Source organism: Carassius carassius, chromosome 37 (assembly GCF_963082965.1).
Source record: "Carassius carassius chromosome 37, fCarCar2.1, whole genome shotgun sequence".
In the NCBI taxonomy this organism is placed as follows: Eukaryota; Metazoa; Chordata; class Actinopteri; order Cypriniformes; family Cyprinidae; genus Carassius; species Carassius carassius.
The window spans coordinates 24,725,371-24,738,320 of NC_081791.1; the positions used below are offsets into that span (position 1 = coordinate 24,725,371).

Here is a 12,950-nt window from a genome sequence, read left to right on the forward strand (position 1 = left end):
GTCTGAGTGAGACAGTTCACTTCAGCTCAATGGTACCAGGCACTACTTAGACACGCGAGACACTGACGTTTAATATTCATGAGGTGACGTAACAAAGGATTTAAGGAAGTGTGAGTACCACGTTGTTTAAATACTTTAAATACCATATTTAGTATGTTCTTAAAGTGCTATAAGCGTTGTATTTAAATGTTTACATTTAAAAAGTATATTAAAATTATTTTAAATATTCATACATTACATACATTTTATAATTTTCAACGTTTTTTTTGTCATCGTTATTATTTAATAGTTAATTTTTATTAATTGTTATTTTTAATTTATTTTTCAAAGGTCGAGGAAAAGACCTCTAAAAGAGGTTTAATGTTTTAAGGTTCCCTTTAAAACCTGAGAGGGAGGAAGACTGAATGCTGCTGAAGCTTGCTGCTTGTGGAAATGCAGCGTCATTCCCTTCACACTATTGTGCATGAATAGATTCGAAAGATCAGTCTGCAGTTTGTGCTCCCAACAGGCAGTGTACCTCTGCAGTGAATCTAGGAATTATTATTATTATTATTATTATTTAGTTTTTACTGCAAATTTAATTACACTATATATTAAGACCATGTACTACTTTTTTTAAAGTTAGTTTTCTGCTAAAAAATGTTGTTACTTTAAATGAGATTTGAGTGAAATAATATAAGAATTTAATAATACTTAAACTAAGTATATTTCACCTAGGTAACATTTTCATTTAGTTTAACAATGTATTAAAATAACTAAAACTCAAATAAAATGAATAAAAAGCACATTAAAACATTGAAAAAATATATAATTTTCATGTTACAAAATATAAAATTAGATTTCTATTATAAAATATATTAAAACAAGTAAAAAAAATCTTAAAACCGCTAATAATATTTAAATTAAACTAAAATAACAGTCTTGGTCTGTATATAAATCAGTCTTTTAGATATTAAAAACTATCACTTTGATAAAATGCTATAAATTATACAAAAATTTAAATGTAGATGTTATAATGAGCAATAGAGGGCGCTGTCTGTCTGTGTACTTCAACTGGAAATAATCTGCATATCCTATTATATTAAAATAAGATATGGAGGTCTCAACTGGGTTATAGATTTAGATGTAAATTTGTCCAATATCGATCCATCCTTCTGCACACTGCATGCTATTTCCTTCAACTTAAAAGTTTCTAGTAAACGATTCAGATTTAGTACACCATTTAGAAGTGCATTAGTAATGAATTTGCGTTGTTGTGTATATACACTGCCCATGATAGGTGTTTTTTTGTATGGATACAGAGAAGAGCTAATTATCTCAGGGAGTGTTTATAGGGTGTATTATGAGAGGAACAGGTTGAGAGAAAGGTGAAACCACTTTCTGTTAATAGGGCCAGTGGAAATCTCTGGCCTGTTTGCAATCCTCTTACAGATGAACATCCTTAAGCAGACACAGGGAGAGAGAGAGAAATTGTAGAATGGGTTTGGAGAGCAAGAATTTTAAGATGGTAGCTAGTACGAGTAAACAATTTTATTTTCTTTAGATTAACTAATAACAACGTTTCAGTTTGGCTATACCATGTCAAAATAATAATCAATTGTCAGACAGTTTAGACTGTCCTATTAAAGTTAACAGTTAAAATAATAAAGCAATAATGCATTATTTAAATAAACTTCTTTAGATCAAAGAGTGAATATTGTGCTAACATATGAACAAATCTTTATGACCACAACTGTGGCCATTTAAATTTTTCATTGAAATGTTACATTATGTTGCTAAAAAATAAAAATAAATTGTTTGTAGCTGGACAAAAAAATACAAATAAATAATAATAATAATTATATATATATATATATATATAAAATTTTAAGCATACACACAGACCGTAGCACTTTATACACATTAGACATTTAAAAGAGTAAAAGGTATGATGGTTTATCCTTGGAAATGTAATTAAAAGAGCTACTTTTTTATTTAAAAATATTAGTCAAATATAAAATTCCCCAAAACATTAAGTATATTTTCTCTATTTAGAGCAGCATTTACTTCTTTTTTTTCCTGCATAATGGACATTTATTTTCTTATCTGGCATACTATATAGAACATTTCTCGGTTACTGTGGATATTGCTACTGTCATGTGTAAAGTCATATTTATTGTATCCATCTGGTCTATTTAATAGTTTTAGTTTGATACCAGTGTAGGTTTCCCCCACTGTGACCTGAATAGCGCTACAAACTCTGACGTGGATATAAGCTCTTTTACAGCTAAAGCCAATTTACAGCCTGATTAGTCCAGATCTGTCTGCCCAACCCCTCAAAGCTTTGGCCTGGGAGCTCCACTGCGGACGGACTACACTTAATTAAAGGTCCAGGAAGGAGAGAGATGGAGGCAGAAGGTCTGTGATCTGCTTAAATAAGCGGTCAGACATAAGACTGTCATCCCCCTCTCATTTTAAAGTCAATTATGAACTATGTCATGGATGCTTGCAAGAGATGAGCTAAGGTCTGTAGCCAGATTTTTAAGTTTAAAGACCAAAGAACAATAACTATATCAGCATCCACACCAACTCACAATAACATCTGTTGATCATGAGCATACAATGTGGTTTTGTCACCTGTTTCTTCAAAATACTCCAGCTCATTGGAATGATTCTGATTTGCTGATTATGAACTACTGTAACAGAATAAAAGCCCATTTCCTCTATGGAATAAAAAAAGATTTCAGAATTCAGGGGAAAAGTTAGAACTGTGCGATGAACTTGGAATTGCAAAAAAAAAAAAAAATCCTTTTGAAGTTTATGAATTGTGAAAAAAAGTCTGAATTCTGAGTTGTCTTGAAATTCTTTTTTCAGTTGTTTTATTCTATGGCATAAACATGCTTCCAGTAATGCTTGAATTAACAAAGCAAAATAAAAGAGATGGAGAGAGAGACATTTTATAACTAATTAGCAAATTCACACATGAAAGAGTGAGGGAAGACATAAAATGAGGTTGACATCCTGTTTATTTCATTCAGTTCTGTATAAACTGATATATTGGTTTACAATAAGAGGAACGTTGACATTTGTAAGAATCTGTTGTACACAATTTACAGATCACAAACACAGCTTCCTGTGTGAATTTAAGATTGTCATACAGAAAATATATTGCGGTTTTCAAATATCTTTTGTCTTCCCTTTTTTCCAATCATGGGATTGTATTAACACAGGAAACTTTTTTTCATAAAAGGGAACAAAAAGCAAAATAAGTATGACTGTAATGTAATATAACTTGCAAAATCATACTAAAAGCTACATGCACAAAGCAATAGGAGTACACATACCTGAACAGACATTAAGGACTCAAGTGTGCGTTTGTATGCAGTATATGTGTCCAATTTTACATGTGGAACAAAAACATTTGAAACTACCTGAGTATATAGCCATGACACTGACATTACTGCATGCAAATCTCAGGAACTTGTTTTCAACAGGAAATTAAATTCAAATAATGAAATGATCTAATGCAAGAATATAAACCCACCAAATGTACGGTGATTTTCTTTGGTAGAACTGTGTTGCCATTTTAATAACATTCACCTGAGCCCTTAAACACCACTGTTTCAATACAACCGAAGATTCAAACGGACAATCATGATAGCTATAAAAAAAACTAGAAAGTGGGATTATCCTCATGTTTTATGGAAGTGATTCAGAATTGCATAATGACTCTTTCTCATTATCATTTGTTTAAGGGCTCAGTCTTTCAGGAAAGCTGGCCATCATCGAGACCAGAGGAAGGACACGTGAAGCATCCAGCCAAACCATTTATGTAAGAATCTTTCATCTGCTGCTTATACTAAATAAAAACATTCAAGATAATTAGCTTTCTGTTTTTGTGATAAAGCATGTGATTTTGTGAAGAAAAACGGACTATTCCCACCAAATGATAACAAAACTTCTCAGAGTAGTTTGCTATTAATTACCAAACAGTCTGTAGCAGTTGAGACCTGGCTATTTTTGAAGCCAGTGAGACCCAGTGTTTTTCCTCTTCCTGTCTTGTTTCTTTTCAATCATGCTTTCCTTTTCCTTTCTTCTGTTTCTTTCCGTTTTCTGTGACCTCCGATGTCTTGCTGGTGCCATTGGAGATGCCGTTCACAGCAGTTTTGGCCGTCTTGAGGCGTGGCTGGCGGCGGTAGGTCTGGTAGTAGAAATTGGCAAACAGGATGATGAATGTGACAGCGTAGCCAATCAGAGCCCACTGCATCCAGGCCGGGAATGGGCAGCCCGTGTAGAGAGAATGAGCGGCGTGGCCAATGGTGACGTGGAACTGGATCTAAACACAAGCAAATCGCTTTGAAACAGAAATCCACAGCCTCTTTGAATGCTTAAAAGTAGTCTAAAAGAATTTAAAGATGTCACAAAAGTATACCAAGTGTTCTGTTTGACTGATGCTGTTTGACCTCAATAGTGATTCACTGAAACAATGATTCACTGTATTCAACCGATTGTAATTTATTTGCTAAATTATTTGGCCAAGACACTGTTTTAAATCAATTTATTGATGAACTGTAACTGGATGCACTGTGAATAGTGGACTTTTGAGAAAAATACACCAGATTGATTGTACATTCATAGACTCAGAGAATGAATGATTTTTTTATGAATTAGATTTTTGAATGAGTGTATTTTATTTAAAATAAAAAAGCAGAATTGCAAAAAACAAACAAATTGGGAGATATAAACTCACACAACTGCACAATTTCATTGTGAGAGAAAAGGTGAAGTTAACCTATTTTTCTTTTTCATGACGAAAACAGGCTTCTATAGAATTGTGTACCTTGAGCTAAGTGAAGTAATAAGTAATCCATATCAGTTTGGTAGATGATAATTTTGCATACACCACTTTAATAGGGGTGAGGAGTGTTTTTGTACCATCTGAATAATAGTGAGGTATTTCTTCCACCACAGGTACTTCTGGATCTTCGGTCCAAACGCTGCCAAGCCATAGTATCCGTACATCAGAACGTGAATGCCTGAATTAATCGTAGCGCCAAAGAAAGCTGTGAAGAGGGAACGAGATTTAGTTGGATATAACATCAAAAATATGTTGTTCCAACAAAATATTGAGCACTATTAAAGATCAAGCACTGAATATGAAATCTTCTGGATGTGTCACCAACATTTGTTGAGACACAAGATTAACCTTTTGAATATCTGTAACCTTTCCTCAAATCTCCTCATCCTTCTTCTGTTTTTGGGTCTTTTCTTGTTCATGACACAAAATGCACAACAATTATAAAGTGGAGAAGTTCTTGACTGGTTCTCAACCTTTATCAATTCAGATGATCCACCATAATTTGGACTTATTTAATTTGACTTGACTTATTTTCCTCACACTGGTGTTAATGCAACACATGAGCAAAATGAGAAATGCATGAACTCATAAAATGTTTACTTCGATTGCAAATAAATGGGATAGTTCACTCAAACACGAAAACTGTCATCATTTACTCACCCTTAATTTGTTCCAAACCTGTATGAGTTTCTTTCTTCTGTTAAACACAAAAGAAGATATTTTGAAAAAAGTTGGTAACCAAACCGTTGTTGGTCCCCATTGACTTCCACAGTATGGAAAGACATACTCTGGAAGTCAAGGGACCAGAAACCCACCTTCAAATGATGACAGAATTTCAATTTTTTTTGGTGAACTAGCCTTTAAGTAGCTTCAGATAAAAGCATGAAAAACACAAAAAAATTATGTCCTATTGATAAATCGTTCATAAAGGGACTTTGTAATATCTTTGTTCAGTTCTACAATATATTTTGGCTTAATATAGGCTTAGTCTTAGGTTAGCATTAGGACTTCAGGCTTTGGCCTAGCCTATAATAATCACAAGTGGCTTAATTTGACAACAATAGCAGTAATGTAGTTATTTTAGAATATTTAGGTCTTCTAAATCAATGGATGTGTGTGTGTGTGTGTGTGTGTGTGTGTGTGTTGTGTGTGTTGTGTGTGTGTGTGTGTGTTGTGTGTGTGTGTGTGTGTGTGTACTCACACTGTCCGCCAGGAACCCACTTGATGCCGATCCACCACAGGATGAACATTGTGCAGTGGTGATAGACGTGCAGGAAGCTGACCTGATTAAACTTCTTCCTCATGATGAAGAACACTGTGTCCAGAAACTCCACCCCCTTAGAGATGTAGTACCACCATAGTGCTGACGCTATCTGCAAAAACACCCCGGTATCAGTGACGATACGCATTTCTATCTATCTATCTATCTATCTATCTATCTATCTATCTATCTATCTATCTATCTATCTATCTATCTATCTATCTATCTATCTATCTGTCATTAGATCTATAATTATATCATTTGTTGTCAATTTATGTTTTCTTTATTTCTTTCCATCCATCCATCCATCCATCCAACTGTCTGTCTTTCGATCTACTGTTTGTTCTATCATTTTATGTTCTGTCAAATAACCATTGAAGCCTTGATCAAGACATACAACCTAAGCTTTGCTGAAGTCACTTTGGATATAGGTATAAAATTATTCATTGCAATTCATTTGCAGTTTAAGTACTGGTAACAAGAGCCATAAGAATGGAGGCGTGGCCTACAGGTGGGGAGACTCCTGACCTCATCTCTGTCCTCGCGTAACCAGGGAAACCAAGCTTGCTAATGAGGGTGACGATCCATGCCAAGACAACAGCATGAGGGAACTCTAACCAATGTCAGTGAAAGCGAATCCAGGCCTTCTGCATTCCAGTCTCCTGATTACAGTTAAGCCTCGCTCTCACAGAGCTCTACTCAACTTTCTCCCTTTTCCCCACAACTGTACCCTCTGAGGTGCTACTAGTCAACAAGATCAGGGCTTCAATCTGGAGTATTTGATTGGGTTAGTCTGTGTATAATTCACTTCATATGAAATCAATAACATGGTATGTCTTCAATTAAGTAAACATATTTAAGGGAAGACAGTGTATCTCTTACCCTGACTTCATTCACATCATTGGAGTAGTTCACAGGCTGGCAGAGGTAGCTGTATCCAGCCGCTCTGGAGCCCAGAAGCAGCTAGAGGCAAAAACACATTATTCATTATTATTATTTTGTCCCCATAGAAAGGTTAATGGTGACAAAAGGTTAATTTGCCACAGTTTATTCCTTATGCTTTGGGAAAACATAATCTGCAGAGTTCTGCGTCCCTTCATAGCATTTTGCTTGTGCATGTAAAAGTTGTACTTGCAAAACAAGCAACATACTGCCTGTGTAAGAAGTAAATTGTGTCACTTTTTTATTGAACCAGTGATGTTGTGGCAAACGTCTGTGACCTGTCTGTGGTACAGTCTTGCACATGTTGGGCTGAAATCACTGCTATTTTACTATTGATATTTTTTACAGTGAGCACTTTAAAAGCATGGTAATGCTAAAATGATAGTGTATAATATGAATATCAGGCAGGATTGTTGCATATGTGGGAAGTCCTGCAGTTTATTATTATTATTTTAGATTATGTAAGATTTTGAACAGCATTTAATATAAAATAACAAAATACTTTGCATGAACCTTTTTTTTGTATCAAAAAATTATTATATTTTTTGTAAATGATATATATATACTATATAGTTCAAGCAAAGTATTTTTTTTATATATATTATTTATTGACCAGTATATTATAATTTTTTTTAACAAATACATATTTTTATTTTTTAATATTTGCTAATTATATATATATATATATATATATATATATATATATATATATATATAGATAGATAGATAGATAGATAGATAGATAGATAGATAGATAGATAGATAGATAGATAGATATAGATACTGTGTACATATTTAATTTTCAAATATGTCTTGTTTTAAAAAATTAACTACACTACCTTTAGTTAGATTTCTGCTTTTGCACATAAATATATGCAAACAACAATTTGCCAATAGCAAAAGGAAGATAACTGAATAAAAAAAAAAATTATGATATGATACATTTGCTATTGTGAGTATATTTGTCTGACTGTTTAAAGGCTGTTTAAATATCTGTATACAGGAGAACAAGCTTATATATTTAAGCAAGGAACACAAACACATAAGAGCATTGTGATTTCAGTCTTCATAGTGTAAAGTTGGAAAAACTTATGTATAATGTGGAATTTACCAAACATATTGTAGTGCAACTGTATTTAGAAAGAATCCTGTCATACCAGTACTATTTTCTGGTTCCATGCAACTATGCTTGTGAGGCCTCTATAAACATGACTGGTCCTACTAGATTCAAATGGATTCAGCGGGAGATCAGCAGACCTCTTTGCAGATGTAGAAGTTAAGCAGCACCATGCTGAAGTTGTACACAATGAGGGTTTTTCTGAGCTGAAAAGGCTCCCGGTTCTGCATGTAAAGGGGTCCGACCCACAGGAAGAGCAGGTATAGAACACTGATCCCCAGTGTGGGGAGCGGAGATGACATCATCGGCCATTCCTCCACACGCTTATCTGAGATTTAAACGCACAAAACTCAATTCGAATCTGAATATTTAGCTAGTTTCATTTTCTTAAAAATACATATGTAAAAAGATTCTCACCTGCTATGGTAAGGCTCCATTTATAAAACTCTACAGAGTCATTCATAAAGTGAATGACTGTCTCCATGGCTCTAGTTCTAAGATGATAATCCTGTGAAGGAGCAAACAGAATAGATGCATTTTAAAGTCTTGTCCTTGCACAGTATGAAGACAATTCCTTTAGAAAAGTCCGTCTGACAATACAATTATTCATTACATCATTACTCATGTGCCATATAAATCTGCTATAATAAGATACTGTTAAACAATAACTGAGCTTAAATGTAGGATGTAGGTAACAGCACGCTAAAAATTGATCCTGTGTTTTTTTCCAGATTTATTGCACCAAAAGGCACACCCAAGAATATAGTGACAGACGTGTACGTGTTACTGAGTGTCACTATTTTAAATCAGCAACTAAACCACATTCCACACCTAAGCGCCAGATAAGCAGAATTAATATAAGTCACAGTCCACCAGTCTCATTACATAATCAGCCCTGCTGACACCCGTGCAGTATTTAGCTGCCCTATCGTTGGTCACTGAGACAAACGGAAGGAAAACAGGATAGCTGTATACGGTCCCAATTTTAACACACAAGCAAAATTGTCCAATTCACAAGTGAAACATAAAGAATAATCTTTGCTTAAAAATACTTGGGGTTACATCAGGTTAAACTAAGCTTTGCGGAAGAAAATATTCAAATAAATGAAGCAAAGTATGCTTACAAGCACAGTCACAGAATACTCATGTCTTCATTTTCATGGTTGTAACAATGTCATAATCTCAAAAACGATAAGCTTTTGAGTAAAAATTCCAACATCATAATTTTGTTAAATCTAACAATTGTACATAATAAAAATGCACTAAAATGCATTCAGATAAGAGTTAGCTATCTAATGAAGGCATATTTGAACTGAAGATTGAACTGTTCTGAGGACAAGAGTGTTTTTCAGGTTGGTTCAGGTCATCACATTTATATTGAGGCAAGCTGTCAAGTGTTTAATGTTGTCGTTGTTGTTGTTGTTTTCTTTATACAATTTATTAATCGCAATTTCTGTTGACCAAAACGTTGGTTTAGTATTTTCACGTTTTTGCATTTCCTACTTGTTTCACAGCTAAAAAGTCTATAATTGGCTGTTTAATGGCCGTTTGTACCCCATATAGTGTGACAACCTGCCTCACTATTGTGTATTGTTCTTTCTGGACAGTAACATTGGAAATGTTCAATAGATTTTTTAATCCTAATAGGTGCATATATGTACTAAGAATGTCCATATTTGTTCCTTTCAAAAAGATACTGACTCTGTGACAGCTTTTGTTTCTTTTTTCTAAGATTGTGAGTTGTTTAAGAATTTAAACCCTAACAAACTACTTTGTTACTAGTAGTACGTGCTTTATACCTCTCAATACCTCTTAGTTTGATATTTTGTATCTAATGCAATGCCAGTCAGACAATTTGTAGTTTAGATCAAGTCTGCAACTATGTTTTGAGGCTACTTAACATGCAAGGATGGCATAAATGATTCTGCATTATAAAATAGAAGAGATGTAGCGGTTCGAATAAACATGTCGACATGCAGTGCAAAGTTCCTGTGCATCCCCGCTGAAGACAAAAGCCTCTGTGCGCGTGTGTCAGCAGGTTTCACCAGCATTTGTCAGTCAGGCTTTAATTCCTTTTGATCTACGAGCTTAAAGTGTAAGTACGAATGCCCATCGACCCACATCTGAGGCCGCAGCACTCAGAGGGATGATCGCCATGAAGGTTATCACCACCAGATGCCCCAACTACAAGCTACTGAGGCCTAAAACTTTCCCAGAAACTCCTAAGAAAATCAAGTTGCAACTGTCCATCTGTACCAAAAACAGTCATAAGTGTCAATTTTTCAAGATTAAGATTTATACATCATCTGAAAGCTGAATAAATAAGCTTTACATTGATGCATGGTTTGTTAGGATAGGACAGTATCTGGCTGAGATGCAACTATTTGAATAGCATAGATAATGCTCTACTGTTGATTATGATCATTTTAATAAATAATATATTTTTTCTATGAGGTAAAACCAACCATAACAGTGAGTTTTGAGATGAATGTTTCTTTACAGCTTCCTCATATCAGTACGTTGGGTTCTGGGTTCTTTAAAAGCATTAGTACAAGATGGTTTACTAAAGAACTAGTAAAAAGCTAATTGTGCATCTCTCAAATATTCGCCTATTATATCAAACTCTAAACCCTTTATTTTAAAACCTGCAGACAAACTTACAGGCTTTCAACAAGTGCTACTGAATGGTTCCGTTAGGGAACATGACTAATCTCCAATAAAGCGATTTAACTGGATCTGACAGTTTGCAGTAAACTGTCATTTGCATTGAAATGCATGCACATTTCCAAGCCAAATAGACTGAAATCTGGTACCGATGCAGAAAAAATGCATCCTTGACACACAGTCTTACCTTGCGAGCGCGTGTCTATGCCGACATCAGGTGCTGTGCAGCCCAGGTAAAATAAGCGAGTAAATAATTGTCTGGATTTAAATCTACAGTGTGCGTTTAAACACATCAACCCCGCGGGTTTGGCAATAACTACGCGAAGTCAAACTGAATGTATCTAACGGGACTGGAGCATATGAGGCAAACGCATCTGATCAGAGTGTCTGACACTGACTGGAGACCGGGCTGTCCGGCACTGAGCATGCGCAGTCGACTCGCTCCATGTGGGGGCTCGTGCCGGTGCGCTCGGATAATTCCTTTGTTTAGGCGTTAAAGCGCAAATCTTATACGGCGGGTGTCAACAGAAGCATGAGCAGCACACTTATCTTAACATAAAGTTGATCTGTTAGGGACGCAGCAAAAATATTTATAATAGACACAAGGTTTAAATTGACTACATATTTTTGTTTGATCATTATATATATTTTTTTTAGCCTATTCAGTACACACACACACACACACACACACACACACACACACACACACACATATATATATATATATATATATATATATATATATATATATATATATATATATATATATATATATATATATATATATATATAATTCAAATTATTATTATTATTATTATTATTATTATTCACGGATATCCTACATATTTTTTCAACATCATTATAGTGTAACGTTTAATGGAATATTTTAATAAATAACATATTTTATTCACATAATTGTTATATTATTTGTATCAGTTATTTAAACATAATTGTTTTCGTATTTAAAAACGTAATATCTTATAATAATGATATTATTATATTATTTAGGTATTATTTTATACAACTTTTTAACATAATTTTTTCTTTATATATAAAATACATGTTTCATCCAGGTTTTATATATTATTATTTACTTTATTTAATCATTATATTAAGCTATAATATATTATCTAATTATTGTTTTGAATAAATATTTTTCAACATCAATGTAGTGCAATGTTTTAGAAAATACACGGTTTAATCATTACATTATATTATTCTGTACTCAATTTGTATAACCAATTTCTATATTTAATATTTTCATACCTAATAATTATAATATGATAAAATATAATATTATTATTGTATTTAGTTCTGCATAATATTTTATATAGGCATGTAGTCATTTTATTGTTATAAAATATAATTTTAATGCAATTTCTTTGATAGAAATATTATCCTGTATTACATTTTTATAAATGTAATTGTTTCCATATTTAATACCTCATGTATAATCAATATATGTTATATTCTACATCACATTAAATCACATTATATAGATTTTCATTAATGTGATACTGTATATAATATAATGTAACGTAATGATAATTTCTTCCACTGATAGGCCCTCTCTCAATTAAATCTCCCATAACCTGTTACTAAGACTATTTTATCCCACTGCGAGAACACAACGTAGACACAAGGTGGCAACAAACTCTAGAAAACAAGTTCACTGATGGGGTGGAAAAAGGTGTATAGGTTTTGAAGGTTTTTAGTAGACTGAAGTAGTATTTTCTTGTAAAACTTACTAATCTTATTTACCTTATTTTACAGTGTAACTACATCTAAACATCAATCAAAAACATCAAAATATATGTTTTTATGCAGAGATGTGAATCATTATTGTTGGTGACAAAGAGGCAAAATTTATGGACTGCAGGTTTTAATACTGTGCATTATGCAACAATATACGTTTCATATAGGCTATGACCTCATCATGTTTCATGATTATTTCAGCTCTTGGAGTCCAATTATCTCTGAACTTAAAAGGTTATTTTTCATTTAATGACCTATTTTTACTGACCAATCAAATAATGGGTCAAGAAATTGCTCGTAAGCCATGGCTGTCCCAACTTTTTTATTATTTTGTACTGTTCTCTGAGGTCCACTTATAATGTTATCAAGATTTT

The 12,950-nt window shown here is 33.5% G+C and overlaps 1 protein-coding gene across 1 annotated transcript; it reads right to left on the bottom strand.

Moving 5' to 3' along the window:
* Window positions 1-2,987: 2,987 nt before the first annotated feature.
* Window positions 2,988-11,243, bottom strand: elovl4b (ELOVL fatty acid elongase 4b). The gene is made up of 7 exons (XM_059528350.1): window positions 11,009-11,243; window positions 8,575-8,665; window positions 8,298-8,485; window positions 6,981-7,061; window positions 6,039-6,210; window positions 4,915-5,042; window positions 2,988-4,315 (listed from the first exon to the last, which is right to left on the bottom strand). Exons 2-7 carry the CDS (start codon window positions 8,639-8,641, stop codon window positions 4,049-4,051), a joined length of 903 nt encoding a protein of 300 aa, XP_059384333.1. The 5' UTR covers window positions 8,642-8,665; window positions 11,009-11,243; the 3' UTR covers window positions 2,988-4,048.
* Between the last annotated feature and the right edge of the window lie 1,707 nt (window positions 11,244-12,950).

Bases quoted from the DNA above. Each gene is read 5' to 3' on its own strand.
- elovl4b (XM_059528350.1), bottom strand. From the start codon at position 8,641: ATGGAGACAGTCATTCACTTTATGAATGACTCTGTAGAGTTTTATAAA. The intron at 7,062-8,297 runs GTCTGCTGATCT...TTTTGCCTCTAG, and splicing joins ACTTCTACATCTGCAAAGAG to CTGCTTCTGGGCTCCAGAGC. The intron at 4,316-4,914 runs GTACAAAAACAC...GCTTGTGTTTAG, and splicing joins ACCTCACTATTATTCAGATG to ATCCAGTTCCACGTCACCAT.